The following is a 17,867-nucleotide window of genomic DNA, read 5'->3' on the forward strand; positions in this document are numbered from 1 at the left end:
ACACATGGGTTAAGTAACAAAATCCAAGCCATAGGGGGAAAAAGTTAGAATGTTTTCACATACAAAAAAAAAGTTAGTGTAATCTGATTATCAAGTCTAGTTCAAGATTTGCCAGGTTTGTGATGAGCGTTGTCTTGAAAATGATTTCTCCATTGCATATATAGTAAAGGAATGCCAAATTATATAAAAGCATATGGATGTTCTTGTCGAATCTAAAATTATGCATAATTTTCTTCATTATAGCTACATTCCAGAGTGAGTGGTGCCAAATGTTCAACAGTTAGATTTTGGGCTGCTTGCTTGCCACTGAGCTGCAAATATTATTTGAGCTGCCAAGGGAATTTACAAGGCCAGTTCTTTTGGCAATATTGGTATCATCAAAAAAATTCAGTAACATTACCTATGGACAGCGAGCGAAAGCTTCTTTAGCAACACTGATCATTTCTGCCAAAATTAACACTGAAAAAATCTTGCGTAAGGTGGCACATGAGAGTTACAGGCTCTTGCAACCCTAGCTGGAGGTGCCGGTGGGGGTCAAACCTTCGGCATTGAGAGCCAGTGGTGGTGCAGACAGTGGTTAGTGTCAGGCTCAGACCTTGGGAGAGACAAGGGTTCAGAAATCCCCACTCATTAACCATGAAGCTCACCTTGGGCCGGGCCTTGCCGCTCAGCCTGCCCTACCTCTCAGGGTTGTGAGGATGAAGAGAGTGAGAGTGTGTATGTGTGTGTGAAGAACCATGTATATCAGAATGAGGGGGAAAGGTGTAAAAGACAGACACAAAGCAAAGCAAAGCGCAAAGCAAACCCTCCACCGCTTGCCACCAGGCCACTGAATGCTCGCTCTTTACTTTTCTATATCTATGTATGTATATGTATGTATCTATGCGGCCCTGGCGGTCGGGGTGCGGTGGCGCGCGGCCAGGTCTCGCGAGAGGCGCGGGCGAGTTCTCGCGCGACTTGGCTGAGGTGGGCAGCCTCCTCCTCCTCCGCCGCCGCGGCAGCCCCCGGGATCCCGATCGCGGAAGGAAGGAAGGAGGGAGGGAGGGAAGGAAAGGGAGGAAGCGCGCGCACGGCGGGGCGGGGGAGGAGCCGGAGCGCGATGGCTGCCGGGCGAGGGGGCCGCCGGCGGCAGCAGCAGCAGCAGCAGGCTCGGCGGCAGCGGGGGAGTCTCGAGAGGCAGGCGGCGGAGGAGGAGCAGCAGCGGCGGCGGCCCCTGAGGCAGGGGCGGCGGGACGAGCAGCAGCTGGAGCGGCGCCGCGGGGAAGGCTGGGCCTGGAGCAGCAGCGGCAGGTGGAGCTGCTGAGGGAGCCCTTCGGAAGCCGCCGGCCACACGCGGGGCAGGCCCGGCTGGGCGCCATGAGCCAAGGCAGCGGAAGCGGAGGAGGAGGCGGCGGCGGCGGGGAACCCGAGGCCAAAGCTCTCCACACCAAGAGGCTCTACCGGTGAGGGAGAAAGGCAGGGAGACCCCACCCCCGGTTTATCTGCCTCGGATCCGGGCCTCTTCCCCTCTCCCTCCCGCTGGGTATAGATACCTGGTCAAATGATAATGTATCTATCCAACTATATCTGTGTGTCTACCGAGGTCACGGTGGCGGGCATGCCCCCCCCCCAGTCCGCTCATATTTCTAACTCGCCCCACAACCAGCCCCGGGGCGGCGGGGGGGGGGGGTTAGGCGAGGGTGGTAGTGATTTCTCCGGTCCCAGGGCGGGTTACAAGAATTAAAAAGCAATACTGGGACCCAAGGCGCTCTCTCTCTCTCTCTCTCTCACACACACACACGCACACACGGTTGTTCCCCCCCCCTTTATCCTCTCGTGAGGTTGAAAGGGCACAACTGAGTGGCCTAAGGTGCCCCCTTTCCCTCCCCCGTTTTCTGTTCTCACGGACCCTGAGGAGGGAGGATAGGATGGTCACCATTATTTATCAGCCACCTAGGACCCAGGGTGGGTTACAACAACTAACGCCCAATATTATGACCTGGGGATCTGTCTCACATCCGTCTCTTCATCCTCTAGCCCCCCCCCCCTTGGGGTTTCTGAGAGAATAAGGGAGGGTTAGGATCAATTCCCCACCTAAGGGCCCATGGCAGGTTACACCTGTTTAAATCCAAGGATCTTTCTCATCCACCCACCCCTTGTCTTTTATCTTCCTTTGCATTTTCCTTTTCAACCCTATGAAAGAGCACAATTGACTGACCTGAGGTGGCTACCCCATTTTGTATTTTTAGTGACCCTGAGAGGGATTGTATAGGTGGGGGGAGCTGTAGAGGCCAAGGTGCCTTCTCACCCCACCTTTAATCCTCTTCGCCTCTTTTGAATAGGTACCTAGTCAGTTTAATCTTAATGTATATAAGGCAGAATATTGCTATAATATATATATTGGAAGTCCGAGAGATGAATGTGCATTGCAGCAGCCCTGAACAGGAGGCTAGGTAAAAGTTGTTGTCATTGTTATTATTCTTACTACTAAAGTTATTGTGCACCTTTCACCAGGAGGTCCCGGGGCAGATTACAGCAATTTCAAATTCAGAAATTTAAAATAGTTAAAACTCACTTTGGTATAGTTCAAGGTTCTTTCTAACCTCTCACACACCCTTTATTCTCTTTGTTCCCCATGAGGTCAAAAGAGGACAACTGAATGACATAAGGTGCTCCCCCTCCTTCTCAGATTTTTTCCTGAACAATCCTTAAGTGAGGATGAAAGAGGGTGACTGAATGGTACTGAGGTGGAACAGGGTGACTGAATGACTCAAGGTCCCCTCCCCATCTTCTGAGCAACCCTGTGAGGAAGCCTGAGCTGAAAATGGCCCCAGATCCCTTCATCCCCATCTTATCCTCACTTGTGAAGGGGGGTATGCTGTGAGAGAGAGGCTGGACCAAGGTCACCCAATGGCAGCAGGGATTTGTACCTGGTTCTCTCCCAGCCACCCATTTCTGCCCTGATCCCACAGATAGCTTTATCTCTTAGATGGAGCTTGGCAAGGAGGAAGCTTTCCTTAAATTTGGCAAACTCTTGCAAACTTATGGATCCATCATTTTTCCCCCTCTCCACTGGGTGACAGGAGGCATTTGCAATTATTTTATTTCACCTTGCTCTGATTTTTTTAAAAGGTCCAGCCCTGCCCTTTTTTAAAATCCACCCTGACCCTCTCAGCCAGTTTCTTCTTGCATTCCCACTTAAGCAGAGTACGATGGGGCAGGAAACCCAGAGTCAAGAGTGTAAAGAAGTTGACAATTTCTTCATCCCGACCCTTTTTTTGACAGGGCAGTAAAGGCAGGCACTCTTAAGACACTCTTAAGTGATTCTCTTCTGTGGTATTTAACAAAGCCCTGTCCGCTGCATCTGCCTATTTCCTTCCATCATAATTTTCAGAACGTTATATGGAGGCAGGTTACTTCACAGATGGATTATGGCAACTCTCAGTGGCTATTCCCAGGCCACTGCATGCAAGTTGAATGCTGGATGCACTTTGTTGCCATGTTCCTCTGCTTTATAACATATCACTGCAGAGTAAATAATTCTTTTCCTTTCTGTCCCCACCTCATCTGCTTTCCCTGTGGCTCCACATAGATTCTTCTGTCTCCTTCCTGACATTTTCTTAGACAGCAACCTGGATTTAGACCCTCCAATTGTTGCTGAACTACAACTTCCATCAGCCCTAGGCCAAAGACTGGGAATGCTGAGAGTTTTGAGTTCAGCAATGTCTGGAGGGCCAAGGGTTTTCCACATCTGGTTTAAGACAGAGTGGCAAACCCATGAAGCAGATTAGGCCCACCAGTACTCATTTTCCTCCCCATAATATTGCTGGATTGGGAAGAAATATTTAAAGCTCTTCATACAGCCAGGATGGTGATGGGGTGATCTGAAGCTCCGTTGCAGTGCTGGGATGAAATTAGAGGTTTAAACCTTGTCACTAGGTACTATGACAAGGATATGTGTGCTGTGTGCCTGCAGGTGTGAATGATTTCTGAAAATACTCATGAGAGAGTGGCACATGACCCTTGGAGGGTAAGACAGCCTTTTTCAAGGTTAGCTTTCTATGGTTTAGGCATTTCCCTGCCACATCATAGGTCACATAGCTGTCTTTTTGTGGAGGGCAGCGTGGAGTGAAGGAAGAAAACTGATGATGTAAGTGGTTTTTCTAAGGTCACTTGGTGAGCCTGTGGTTGAGTTTGAATCCTTGGCCAAGTACAGCTGAGGCTTGAGATGCAAACAGCTTTCCCTGCCTTCTTCCCTACAGTCAGAATGCTTGCCATTGGCTTGTGTTCATGGAGCATGGTATGCATTGCCATTTTCGGGTCTTTTAATAGACCGAGGCATTAGACTTGCTTTCTGCCAATGAGCAAACCCAGCAGTAGGTATCAAAATGCGTCAGCAAGGTCCAGGGCCAACCTCTTAATAGCCCAAAGTGGCACTGCTTTCAGTTATATTGAAAATATCTAGTAGTTGGAAGGTCAGTACTTCTTAACTGTGAAGCCTTTAGGTTTGCTTAGAGAGTAAGGGGAAAGGGTGTGTTTGAAGCCTGGTGCTGAGCACCAGATGGCTGACTACTGCCCCAAATAGTCTTCTCGTATTCCTTGCAGGTTTCTCCAGCTAACTTTCCTGCTTCTAGGTACTCTGCACAAAGTTGTGCTGTACAGTACATGTCTTTCTCACTGTCAAGTGAGCCCAAGTCACAGCTAGCTTCCATGTCCCCCAGCCAGCCTTGCCTGTGTTTTGTTTCTATTGTGCAGTCCCCTAGCTCAAATTTTCCCTGTGCGGAATCTTGCTTGCAGAATGCCCTTCATTTTTTAAGGATGTGTACTGTGGATCTATTAATGTGGACACGTTACCTGTGTCCATGCCCATTTTTGGCCATGGCTGCACCACCCAGTACTGGCATGTGGCCCCCGGAAGGCTTCTCACCAGAGAATAGAACCTACCCTTACATCACAACCTTAGAACCATATGGTATTTGGCACCTGTGCAAGCTTTTAAATCTTGGAGTGGGACTTTCCTCCCAGAGCAGTGGCAGCAAGTTCAGAACTTGAGGGTAGTATCTGCTTGGGAGTTGCTGCTTAATGGGAATAGGTTGTGTATAGGCTACTCTTTGCACACACAAACATACCCAGTGTGTGTGTGTGTGTGTGTGTGCTTATTGCCTGCCCTTCAACCTAAGGGTGGGTTTTAACATTAAAGCCCAACAACTTGCAACTATAAAAATTGGACCTAAAAACATACACCTCAAGAGCTTTGCTTCCAATATCTTCATCTGGAAGTATGGAGAGGTAGCTAACATTCTGTGGGAGCAAAGGAGGGAACAACTAGAGTGTACTTTCTAGTCAGGATTCAGCCACCGGCGGAGCTATGGACTTTCTCCATCAGTGGAGACTAGCCTGTCAAATGCGGCTATTCTTTCTTCCTAACAGGTATAGACTCTGAAAGCGTGGCTCTGTTAGATTCTTGTCTGAAAACGGTCTGGTTACACCGTGACAGACTTATTATGCTACAAGCATTTGTGGACTAGAGCCCCTTGTCAGGTACATTTTCAGCTGCTGCTGATGTGGATTGACGGCCAGGGAGTAGCAAGTGACGTGCTAGGTCAGGCCTGACTTCCTCCATGCAGCTGAATTCTGAGGGATGCTTGGAGAAAGGAGCAAGCACCTGAACTGGCTGCGCATTGCTTAAAATTGGAGGCTTGCCTCTTAGCTTAAGCTTGCAGTAAAGGTAAACACAGTGACCAAAGGTAACTAGCCAGGTGGTGTGGCTATTGCACCCCAGAATTTTATCTGCAGAACTTGCACTTTTGCAAGTGCCACATGCTGTTCATTCTGCATTTGTGAGGAGTCGTTCCTTTTGTGTGGCTGCACTGGTGCTCTGGAACTCCCTGCCAATTGACATTAAGCGGGCACCCTCATAATACTATTTTAGACACCTGTTGAAAATGTTTCTGTTTCAACAGGCTTGTCCAGACACATGATTTGGTTACATCTGTTTTTAAACTTGTTTTAGTGTGTTTAAATGTTTTCAGATGCTTTAAAATGTTTTAAATATGCTTTTATTTTATCACAGTACAGTATTATTTTGTCACCCATGTATCTTGATTGGGTGAACAAGCTTGAAGAAACCAAGGAAAGGAGGAAGATCATGGCAATACAGAATTCGAATGCAGCTCTCAAAGCTGTGTCTTCCTTATGTTAATACTTGCTGTTCTTTTGTGTCTCTTGTAGAGCTGTGGTAGAAGCCGTTCATAGACTGGATCTCATTCTTGGAAACAAGGCAGCTTATCAAGAAGTTTTTAAACCAGAGAACATCAGCCTGAGAAACAAGTAAGCAAGCTGAGTCTTTTTTTTAAAGTTTTGTAGTTCACTTAGGGGCATGGTCTTGAAGGCACAAGATCTACCCTTACTGGAACTAAGCAGGTATGGGAGGGACGCTTTGCATGGACTTGTGCACACTGCCTTCAATGTCATGGAAGAGACCGGATATAAACGGAATAAAAAAAATACCTGTGAAAGCTTAATATTAATGATATGGTATATACGCCTGCCTTTTATCAGGCCAGTGGATTATTCAGTGCAGGATATTGCTTTGTTCTGCAGCAGATTTCAGACTTGTGGTCAGAGCTGTTGCTTTACACATAATGTTGTTTGGGAACACCCTTGCAGAAAATTTACCCCATAATAAAGTTTACCTAGCCTATTCACCTGCACATCCCTTTGTTAATTATGTGACACAGCAGTAGCCTGAAAAAACAATGGGGTGTGTGTATGTGTACAAGGGCCTTGTGCATTTGGGAGTTCAGCGGAACTCGCACAGAAGAAGCTTCCAAACAGACTGTGCTCCAGCTCTCCCAGTTTTAAAAAGCTATCTTGCCTGGAGACAGTGACCAGGCAGTCTGGAAGCTAGACTGACTGCCACCATGTCCTGCTTTTTCCTTGGCTATTTAGTTGCCTCAACTATGTGGGGCTTCTTTTTTTAAGTATAAAAAGTATTTTATTGCTTTTTCACTTATAAAAAAACATAATTTAAAATAAAATAAACTACAGCAATACTACTTAGTTTGTCATTTCTTGAGGGAAATGCCATAAGAGCAGCTTAAAGTTGGAACTGCTGCTTAAAACAAGTTTATACTGCATATTAAAGTTTCTAGTTCAGTAAGTCCCTCCAGATGTTTCTATGGGTTGGGGAGGTTGTCTCGAATGATTGCCATGTCTCATATGGGATGCCAGGTATTGTAAAAAGTAAAGGGTTCATCTGGCCTCTGGCTGCCCTGACCTGACATTTTGTGTTAAGTTGTATTTTGTTAAGCTGTATTGTGCCATTGACCCAGATTGCAGGATGCAGTGGAAGATGAGTGGCTTCAGACTGCACATCTTTTGGGTCTTCTGGGAAGGGATCATAGCTTAAGTGGCTGTTTTTGCTAAGTTGAAGGCTAACCCCCCTCTCTTTTGCCCACTCTCCAATTTCCTGCCGTAGGTTACGTGAACTATGTGTGAAGCTGATGTTCTTGCACCCAGTGGATTATGGGAGGAAAGCAGAAGAGCTGCTGTGGAGGAAAGTTTACTATGAAGTCATTCAGCTCATTAAAACAAACAAAAAGGCAAGCTGTCTCTGAACCTTTTTGAAAAAAGCATTTTAAAATTGAAAATAAAAAATAATAATGTACTCCTGCTTTCCCCAGCCTGGAAGCATAGTGCAGATGTAAACAGTAATAGACTGAAGTGGAGAGAGACTGAAAGTTGCTAATATCAGTATGAAGGAAAATGTTAACACAACTGTATGGCCACCAGTCCATCATAAAAGTTGGTGGGATTTTTGTTTGCTTTCTGGCCACATGATGTTTTTGTGTCAGTTTTTCAGAAAGTGTTATGTCCCAAATTTTGTTTCCCCCTTTATTTTTGCATTTAAACCACTGGTTCTGAAACTTTTGGCCCCCCTCCCTCTTGAATAAATAAACTCACCCCCAATGCCCCCTGTCATATAAAAAGCATTCAGAGTAGCAGTTTGCACAACCCATTCAGGGAGATAATAACACAATAATATTCAAAACCGCAATGATTAAATGCACATTTATTCAAAATCCAATTAAAACTATGTAGCTTAATTAATTCACCAAAATGGATGAACTTCATTCAGTGATACCAGCTTTTCAAAGACTGATAGTCATTTACACTTCCAGTGGCCCCATGCTGCCCCCTTGCATCTTAGTGCTCCCCCTAGGTCATCAGCCCTGGGGGCAGTGTCGCCCATTTTGGGAACCACGGATTTGAACCCTTTGCTTCTTTCCAGTTTCTAGCTACCAATATTCCTGCTGCCATTAATAAGTAAACAATTAAATGTTTGTACTCAACCCTTGGTTTTCTCCACTGAATATGCTCAACATTGCTATTTCAATGGGTTTCTTTTAAAAAGGTTTCCCCCAGTATTTTATTTCTACAAATGCCTCATCCCATGACTCAGATCTCATCCTTGATCTTGTTGTTCTAACATGTAAAGGCAGCAACATAAAGCGGATGAGCTACTTCTCTTGTGGGGCCACAGTGGTGGTTCTTAAGCTGCCTGCAGCCTTGGCTGCAGATTACACAGAGCAGCACCCCACATGACCCCTGGTCCTCCTGACTTTTTCCTTCCTTGCTTCAGGTTTGTGGAGTGAATAGTGCATAGATATGGCTACGGACATGGAAGCCTAATTAAGGAGGCAACGGACGGTGTACTTGCATGCAAAACTCCTTTTGTCTGCAGCATGCAGAGGAAGGCTAACTTTTGAGTTGGCGATTGCTCCTTATTATCAGCTGAGGGGAGAGAACAGCAGCAACGACTGCCCCAGATCCCCTTCCATTGACTTAAGGGAGGGTGCAGCTGTTCACAAGCCCACCATTGGAGAATAGCGGAGTTGTCCTTTCTTTCCAAAGCGTAAAAGCCGTAAATGGACTTTTCACCAGCAAAGTGGCCCTCAGGCTGGCACAGCTCATCCCTGGTAGGGAGACAACAAGTAGCAAAATGCCAGTGGCAGCCTACACATTGCAAGTTCTACAGAAGAGGGGTGGCATAGAGTGGCCAGAAAAATAAGAGTTTTCTGCCGAACTTAGCTATGGCTTTGTCTACCTTTTGAGAACAGGGAGGGGGAAGAAGGTGATGATGAAGCAACTGGGGATGTGTTCTAACTTTATTTTCCCCTCCCCTCTTCTTTTTGCTCCCCACCCCACAGCACATTCACAGTCGCAGCACCCTAGAGTGTGCCTACCGGACTCACCTTATTGCTGGCATCGGCTTTTACCAACACCTTCTTCTCTATATCCAGTCTCATTATCAGTTAGAGCTGCAGGGCTGTATTGACTGGACACATGTTACGGATCCTCTGATAGGTCAGTACCCAGATGCTGACATATGTTTTATTTACCATTCATTTATTGCATTTGTACCCCTACCTTTCACCCCAAGGTAACATCCATGGGTTTTTTTCCATCTCATTGAATACCCACAACAACCCTGTGAGGTGGGTTAGGCCAAGAGGCAGTGAGTGGCCCAGGGTCACCCCGTGAGCAATGCCTAGTGGGGAATTGAACCCTGGTAATGGAGGCAAATTTAAAAGCCAAAGCTATAGTTTAAATGGGCATACACTACATCTCACCAGAGTGGGGATGGTTGCAACCACTTGAACCATATGGCTCCTAGGATGGCCAAGTGTCCTACTTTACAGGGGTTGCAGTTCTTTGTTTGAAGGAGCATGCAGTCCAAGTCCAGTCTGAAAATAAAGAGCTCTGAGAAGAGCAAGTGGGGGTGGTTGTGGGGAGCCGTGAAATACCTCGGCTGCAGTTTGAGCAGGCACACGTTATGTTTAAATGATGGCAATGAGCTTGATGGCCAACTAGGGATTCGAGCCCTTCCCTTCCAGGTCTTAGTCCAGCACTCTAACCACTACTCCACACAGGCTCTCTATTTTAAGAACATTTTATTCAATGCAATGGTTACTCTAATCATCTGCACTTACCCATTTACTTACGTAATGGAAAAGCTCAGTATCTGAGATGTCCCTCCCACTGCAAACTTTGCACAAACCTTATGAAAATGATGAGAGCACCCAGCTTTGAAGAGCAAGGGTGGAGGCCTTTTAGTGTGGCAGGAACCACCTCTGGGATGCCCTCCACTCCGTAACATACACATACGTCATAGTCATATGGAAGCTGGGAGCCACTGAACTTAGAACCTTATGCATGCCAAGCATGTGTTCTGCTGCTAATCTTTGCCCCTCCCCATATCCAAGGTGGTTTGATTATCCTGGCCATGTTGGTATTTTTCAGGAGCACTTACGATGGTCTTACTTGACTGGACTGTTGCAGCATTTTAACACATTTGGGCAAGACAATCAGAATTCAGAAATTTGTAGATGATTGGCAGTCAAATGACTGACTCCTTGAAAAGAGGGAGTCCATACTGAAAACTGTCCAGATACAGATATTTTATTTTAAGGTGTTGTCAGTGTTATGCTTAAATCTAAGAATGTGAAAAATATGAGGTAAGGTGTTGTTTTGTATAAAATTGTGAGTTTTGCATTTCTAATAGGGCTCACATAATTCACTTCTTTCGTTTAAACACATATGAGTCTTATCCATCTGTTAAATGGGGTTTTACAAAATGGCACCTGGGTTGGTTTTTACAGCTTTGCTCTTGGTGTAATTAATCTTGATTGCATTATAAGCTGCTGAGTTCTCAGTAAATGACATAACATAGAATTTTCCAGATAGTTTGTGAAGGATCTTGTTTTGCAGAGGCGTTTGGGGGAGGAGTGGGATCTGATGGCCAGATGAGTCCTTTGACCGCTGTGAGATGGCTAGAAACGGCTTTTTTGTTCACTTGGACATGCTCAGTTCTTGACTGGTGGGAGTCCATCGCTTTCTTGATGGCTGCCTTCCAGAATGATGCACTGAGAGACTCGTGTCCTTGGCAACCATCGCTGTGAGAATCCCATTAATACTGCTGCAGAACTTAAGCCCTCAGAATGCCTTCTAATCCACATTTAAGATTGTGTAGCTTTTGACACATTAATTGCACTTTGAAATCTTACCTGGGTTGCTATTGTGGTGGGGGCAGAACTAAAATCCATAGTTATGGGGCTTAATGTATGTCCAGAGTATGTATGGATGTCGTTTTTGTTCCAAACATTTCTTACAGTACTCTAGTACAGAAATTAAGGGGACCTTTTTGTATTGCATGTTGTTCTCCAGCCTTTGCCAACCTGGTGTCGCCCAGATGTTCTGGATTACAAACTCAGCTGGCTCCAGCCAGTGGAACTAAGACATCTGGTGCACAGCAGGTTGCTGAAGGCTGTTTTGCTGTCATAGCTATTGGAGCCGGGTGGTGGCCAGGATAGGACTGAAACCCCACCCCCTTGACCACATGAGGTCATCTCTGCCCCCCTGAGGCTGTTCAAGCTTTTTACTTTTCCAAAAATAAAAGCAGAGGCTTTCAGGAGATCACAATCTGCAGTTTGTGTGGTCTATTTGTGGAACAAGCCTAGCCATATGAGCAAAGGCAAGCGTGGTGGTTCTGGTGTGGGCAGACTCTCCAGCATCGGCTTAGAGCCCCAGCTGCCTTGTTCTTGAGCAGTGCTCATCCCAGGTTACCATATTCCTTGTGTCTTCCATAGGCTGCAAGAAGCCTGTATCTGCATCAGAGAAGGAGATGGAATGGGCACAGATGGCCTGCCACCGGTGTCTGGTTTACCTGGGGGATTTAGGTGAGTGCTAACAGTGGAAATTGGGCTGCTGCTCTGGCCCAGTGAATCCACAGTTTTCTTACATTGCAGAGGGGAAGCAGACTCCATTCATTACCGACTAGCAAAGCCCTAAATGGCTTCGGACTGTCTCATCAAAAGACCCTTTAATAATTTCCTATGTGAACTCTGTGTAGATGACAAGGATGTGTTAATGATATTCTATGCTTGTTGGGCTTCCTCCTTTTGGGGTTTTTCCCTTAACCTGAGCTTAAGACTCTTCCATGATTTCTCCCCTCCCCCTCCAAGTTCTGGGGATTGGGAACTAGAGTTATCCTAGTACTCTAGAGTTGGAGGCATTTATGTTGTGTTTTTAGATATTGCATTGGACTTTGGTAACTTCAAGAGGATTGTGAAAAGTTATTTAAACTTTCCAACTGCCCAGAGATGTGAATTTGTTTCATTTATTGAATAAAGCCTCACTATTTCACTTGCCCGTAAGGCCTCCCAGATGGTTTTGTAGCATTGTGCTGCAATTCTCCACCTTTTCTTACTGCAATCCATAAGTCTCTTGTGTGTGCTTCTTCCTCATCAGCTCGGTATCAGAACGAATTAGCAGGTGTGGACACAGAATTGCTGGCCGAGAGATTTTACTATCAAGCCCTTTCTGTTGCACCACAAATTGGTAAGTGTTTGGTCCATGTCTTATGATCCTTCTCCCAGATTTGTCTACCAGGCAATTTTGTTTTCAAATTACTAGCCTATTGGAATGTTTGCCAGCCTGCTCACGATTAAGCTGGTCAGTATTTGTAAACTACTGCCCTGCTTTGGGCTCTTGTTGGAGGCAATGGAGCAAGGGATTCTTTGACACATCAGAGCTAAATCAGGCCTGTGATGGTAATCTCCCAAGCCCAAAGCAAAGTGGGTGTATCATGTACATGCACACTGTCCTTCCTGTGTGTTGTCTGCTGAGAGAAATCCCCAGTTCTCAACAGCTTCAGGACTTTTCCTACATGTTTTGTGGAAGCATCTCTGCCAACCATGGATGTGGGAGAACGACAGCATCACCATGTGCCTTCATGACTTCTCTTCCTGGATTCAGAGGGCCGTGGTGGTGCTGGCAGTAACCTTTCCCACTGTTGCAGCTATTTTCTCTTCCTGGTTACTCTGGACAGGAAGGCGGTGGAGAACCCTGTGCCTCTGTCTCTCAGCCAGCACAACAAGAAGTCACTTAATTGGCAGAGCCAACATTGCCAGTCTATCAGCCAATTTTTATGTATTTAAAAATGTGTCCCTCACTTTTTGAAGAACTGTTTCCACAAAGCAGCTTCCTGTGTCCAATAAAAAACAGTTCCACAGTTCAAACAATGTTCTTGGGTCTGTGGAAGCTCAGCCTGTGTGGATCTGGCCTGTAAAATCTTGATGACAGCTGTAGGACCAGGCTGCACAGATGTTTTGAAAGCTGTTTCGGCTGCTTCCAGGGCTTTAGACACAGCCTGGCCATAACGGGAAGAGGGCTGAGGGATTCAGGCTTTGCAGGATGAATTATCAAGCTCCCACTCCCTGTCCCTTCTGGGTTCCTCTTAAGTTCTACCTTCTAGCTGCTCAAATGGTGGAAATGACTGGATATGCCTGTCTGGAAGGAGCCCATCTCCTCTGGTCCTTTATGGGTTCTAACACAAACTCTTATGCAGTCTCTTACCTCTTAGTACTTGCAAAAAGGCCATGGGTTGTATGTATGTATGTATGAAATTTCTATGCCACCCTTCATCTGAGGATCACAGGGCAGTTTACAATATAAAAATAGAAAATTGCATACCATAGTAACAAACAAAAACAAACACCCCACGAGTGTATGAGTAAACCCATTGAAATCAGTGGGTTAAGGTGATCATGCCCACTGATTTCACTGGGACTGTTCTGAATATGACTTGGTCAGGTACAGCCGCAGATCCTAGGTGGGATTCTAGACTCCAGGGTTTCTTGTTGTTGTTGGGAGATTTGGACAAGCACACGTGGAGCTGACTCACTTCTGCCTTTTTGGGACAGGTATGCCTTTTAACCAGCTGGGGACACTGGCGGGGAGCAACTACTACAACGTGGAAGCCACCTACTGCTACCTGCGCTGGTGAGTATGCCTCCCAAGGAGAGCGAGCCCACCTGTTGCTTTGGGGCAGAGAGGACTTTTCACTGTGCAGTGTATTGCCTGTTGACTTTCTTGCTCTATGCATAGCTGGAATGTGGTTCCCATAGCTGCCTAACCTGACTGCCTGGATGCTGGTTGCTCTGTTACAAGTGCGCGTGCAGCCTGTGCCCTTGGGCTGTCAGTCCTTGAAAAGCAGCTAAAAATAAATCAATCCCAGGAACTTGTGAGTGGGGTGCTGTGTAGCTTGCAAGTTGGTTTTAGGCACCAAATTCCACAGAATTTCTGCTTTAATTATTTTTAAAATACATTGTAAACTTCAAGTGAGAGATGAGTAAGTCTCCCCAAAGAGGCCTGCCAATTCAGAAGATTCCATCATTGCTAGTATGTCTAGTGCTGTCACCTCTCCAGATCTAAGTTGGTTCCAATATTGTACAAATGGGGTTCGTTTTTTGTTTTGGAAATGGGCTTGTTGATCGAGTCTTTCCACGCCACAAATGTTGGAGCTTGTAGGCCTGCTCAGAAGCATACTGTCCCTTTCCTCCTAGACATTTTAAAAGCAAAATTATAGCTGTTTCTGGTGGCTTTTCCCCTTCCCCTCTCAAGCTGTTTCTTACCCCATTCCTGAAAAGGTGGGAAGACCTCATTCATACTCTGAACCCTGTGGCATGCATAGGAGCTTCAGTGGAGAGGCAAGGCATTCTATTGTTTGTTTGTTTGTTTATTACATTTATAGCCTACATTTTGTTCAATCAGCTCAAAGTGGCGTTCTCCCACCCACCCACCACCAATTTATCCTCAAAACGCTATGAGGTAGGTTAGGCTGAGAGTGAGTGACTGGCCTGAGATCACCCAGTGAGCTTCATGGCTGAGTGGTGATTCGAACCCTCGTCTCTCCAGTCCTGGACTTACACTCTAACCACTATATCACACTTGCTCTCTTAATTTGTGCAGTCGGAGAGAGTCCTGTTTCTGACTGTTTCTCTACAAAGTAGAGAGAATCCCACGCTTTTCTTTCAGAACTCTGTGGAAGAGGGTGACTATGCTAGACAGGGTGGGAAAATTATCCTAGTTGATGGGTATGTGGAGCTCTGTGACTTAAAAACATGAGCAACTCTGCCTCTCTCATGTTACATTTTAGATACATACCCAAAAGCTGTGTGTGAGAAAGAGGTGTTGGTAATTTTGTCAAATGAACAGGCACATTAATGAGAGAAGATTAGTTTGCTCAGTGGCAAACATGGGGTTCTTGCTCTGGAATGGTGTGAAACAGCCTGCATGCTTGGGTGTGTGAGTGATGCTTGACGAAGTGATTGAAACCAGAGGGGACACTGAATGAGATTTCTAGTAGTTGACAGGGGAGTGCGGTACTTTGGGTTTATTGTGAAGGGAAGGAGTCTGGCCTCACAGGGCTTGCACTTTCTCCCATTTCCGGCACAACCACAAATAGGAATTTTGAAGCTTCTGTTTTCAATTCAGTGCAGCTAGTCATGTTGCCTGAACTTGGCAAACTATTATTAATTATGGTTTGTTTGAAACAAACCAGATTAAAACTCTGGTTTGTGCCAGCAAGCCATGGTTATGATTAGCCACAGTTTAGGCATTGAATACAATGCTAAACTGTTTAACTGAAACCAGAAGTGAAAGTTTCTGAACTTCTGCTTTGATGCCAGGAGGAAGGAAATGTCATTCTTAACAAAATATGACATCTGGATGCAGCCAAGGCCTTGCAGAGCTTTGCTCAAAGTCTCACAAGTGTAAAACTAGTTACGTGAAACAAGCAAAGAGGTGCAAACTTGCTTGATTTCAATAAATTCTACAGGTGGCAAAATTCTGCTCTTTTGAGCTTGTCAAGTGTAACCCACTGCTTGTTTGAGGCTTTACTGAGAATTTAACATTTCTGCTTTTGGGGTTTTGTGCCTTTTTAGTATCCAGTCTGAAGTGTCCTTTGAAGGTGCTTATGGGAATCTCAAACGCCTGTATGATAAGGCGGCCAAAATGTATCACCAGCTGAAGAAATGTGAAACCAGGAAACTGTCACCCAGCAAAAAGAGGTAAGGACGTAATGTGGTTCAGTCCTGCGGTGAGCAAGTCTCAAAATCTGTCCAGTGCTCTGGTGGACATGTCCAGAGGTAGAGTGTTATCCAGCCTCTGTGAACATTACCTAATTCCATAGAGAAACACCTGTGACTGATCCCAGTGGGATGACATGCCAATGAGCACATGAGAGATGGAAAACTGTGGCTTTGTGCAATTGAGGCTTATTCAGCATTAGGACTCTCACTCCTTGTCTTTCCTGACTGCTCTTCAGTTGAGGCTCCAGTGCACTTTGGTGAGTGAAGTGGTCCTTTGCCAAAGCTGCTGCTGTTTGGATTCTCCTCCCTCCTATTCCAAATTGGAGAAGGTGCCTGTCACATACTAATATTGGCTGTGCCTGAAATTTCCTTTGCCTTTGTGGTGCTGGCTGCATAGCTATAGGACTTCCTCAGAGTCTTAAGAAGCTTTATATTACAAGGGGTGAAAATGACTAAATGACGAGAAAGAGAAGGAACAGTCCGGATTCTGTGCCAAGCAAAGTGAACTCTGCAATCTGTAGAAAATAAGTAGATTGAGTAGATTTGCCACAGTTCCCCATTTTGCACAAATGCCTTCTCCTTTGCTGAACTTACTTTGTTTCTAATAGTCTTGGGGGTGGAGCTAGAGCTGTTGGGCACTAAGGCCTTATCTGAAACCACAGAAAAATCTTCCTTGACTACCTCCTTGGGATAATTGTGCCCTTCCTCCTCTCTTTCCCTCTGCCAACCCCCCCCCCCCCGCAGGTGCAAAGACATTAAGAGGTTACTGGTGAGTTTCATGTACTTGCAGAGCCTCCTTCAGCCAAAGAGCAGGTGAGTCTTCTGCGTCTTTATTCTTGCTGTGCTGTTTTGTTAACTCCTGGTAGATTATGTAGCCTGAAGCAAAGCACTTTTACATTGGGATAATATACTGGTCCAAACAATCTCAAGGGCATTGGAATAACTTCCCATGAGGGGAAGGAGAATTCCTTGCTCCAACACTCTTCTGCATTTTTGTCATGGATTGACAGCATTGCCTTTTCACCGGTTGAGAGTCTCCCACCACTAGGGAGGATGCATCACCCTTGGCCCTTGAGAAGGGCCATAGCTCAGCAGTAGAGCATTTGCTTTGCATGCCAAAGGTCCTGGGTTCAATCCCAAGTAGGGTTGGAAAAGGCTTTCTGTCAGAAACCCTGGAGAGCCACTGCTGGTCAGTGTAGACAATTCTGAACTAGATTGACAGTGGTTCAACTTCATATAAGTTCCTAATGTGTCGGGTGAGTCTAAAGCGCCTTGGGGAGAATGTGCCCTCAGATCAAGTATCAGGGTTGCCTGGTTCTTAGTTACCCACTTGTTGCTCAGCCTCTGCAGATGAGGACTCTAAGATAGCTCATTAAGGGGGTTGTATAACCACTGTGGTTGCCTAGGGTTTGGAGAGGCTTGACCTGTTTCAACTGCTTGCACCTCCTGTTTGCTGTGGGACAATCCTCTATGGCTCATCTCTCCTTGTCACCCACCTCTCAGTTCTGCAGACTCTGAGCTGACATCTCTCTGCCAGTCGGTACTGGAGGATTTCAACCTCTGCCTCTTCTACTTGCCCTCTTCGCCCAACACGAGCTCTGCCAACGACGACGAAGAGGAGTGCGAGAATGGCTACTCCTTCCTGCCAGACCTCCTCATCTTCCGGATGGTCATTGTCTGTCTGATGAGCGTCCACAGCCTCAAGAGGGCAGGTGAGCAGCATGGCTGTGTGTGGTGTGTCCTCCTCTTGCAGACTTGGTGTGCAAGTTTTAAGCTGCCCTGTCGGCCTCTCCTTATAATATGATTGGTTGAACTGAGCTAGCATCTCTCAAACTCTTCCTGTTTCCAGAACAGCAGCAAAGATGAGGTGGTTCAGCATCCACTTCATAAAACACAGTCATTGACTGCTGGGCTCAGGTGCTCACAGATTAAATCTGGGATCGAAGCATTTTC

At 46.0% G+C, this 17,867-nt stretch overlaps 1 protein-coding gene across 1 annotated transcript in view; it reads left to right on the plus strand.

Moving 5' to 3' along the window:
- Window positions 1-1,100: 1,100 nt before the first annotated feature.
- SMG5 (SMG5 nonsense mediated mRNA decay factor) overlaps window positions 1,101-17,867 on the plus strand; it is a 32,215-nt gene continuing 15,448 nt past the window's right edge. The window contains exons 1-10 of the mRNA XM_083417152.1: window positions 1,101-1,442; window positions 6,211-6,309; window positions 7,460-7,583; window positions 9,192-9,348; window positions 11,631-11,720; window positions 12,292-12,381; window positions 13,746-13,824; window positions 15,768-15,893; window positions 16,659-16,727; window positions 17,418-17,626. Of these exons, the coding sequence (XP_083273278.1) occupies window positions 1,357-1,442; window positions 6,211-6,309; window positions 7,460-7,583; window positions 9,192-9,348; window positions 11,631-11,720; window positions 12,292-12,381; window positions 13,746-13,824; window positions 15,768-15,893; window positions 16,659-16,727; window positions 17,418-17,626 (1,129 nt within the window). The 5' untranslated portion in view covers window positions 1,101-1,356. The remainder of the gene's footprint in view (window positions 1,443-6,210; window positions 6,310-7,459; window positions 7,584-9,191; window positions 9,349-11,630; window positions 11,721-12,291; window positions 12,382-13,745; window positions 13,825-15,767; window positions 15,894-16,658; window positions 16,728-17,417; window positions 17,627-17,867) is intronic.

Source organism: Podarcis tiliguerta, assembly GCF_965153285.1.
Source record: "Podarcis tiliguerta genome assembly, chromosome: 16".
In the NCBI taxonomy this organism is placed as follows: Eukaryota; Metazoa; Chordata; class Lepidosauria; order Squamata; family Lacertidae; genus Podarcis; species Podarcis tiliguerta.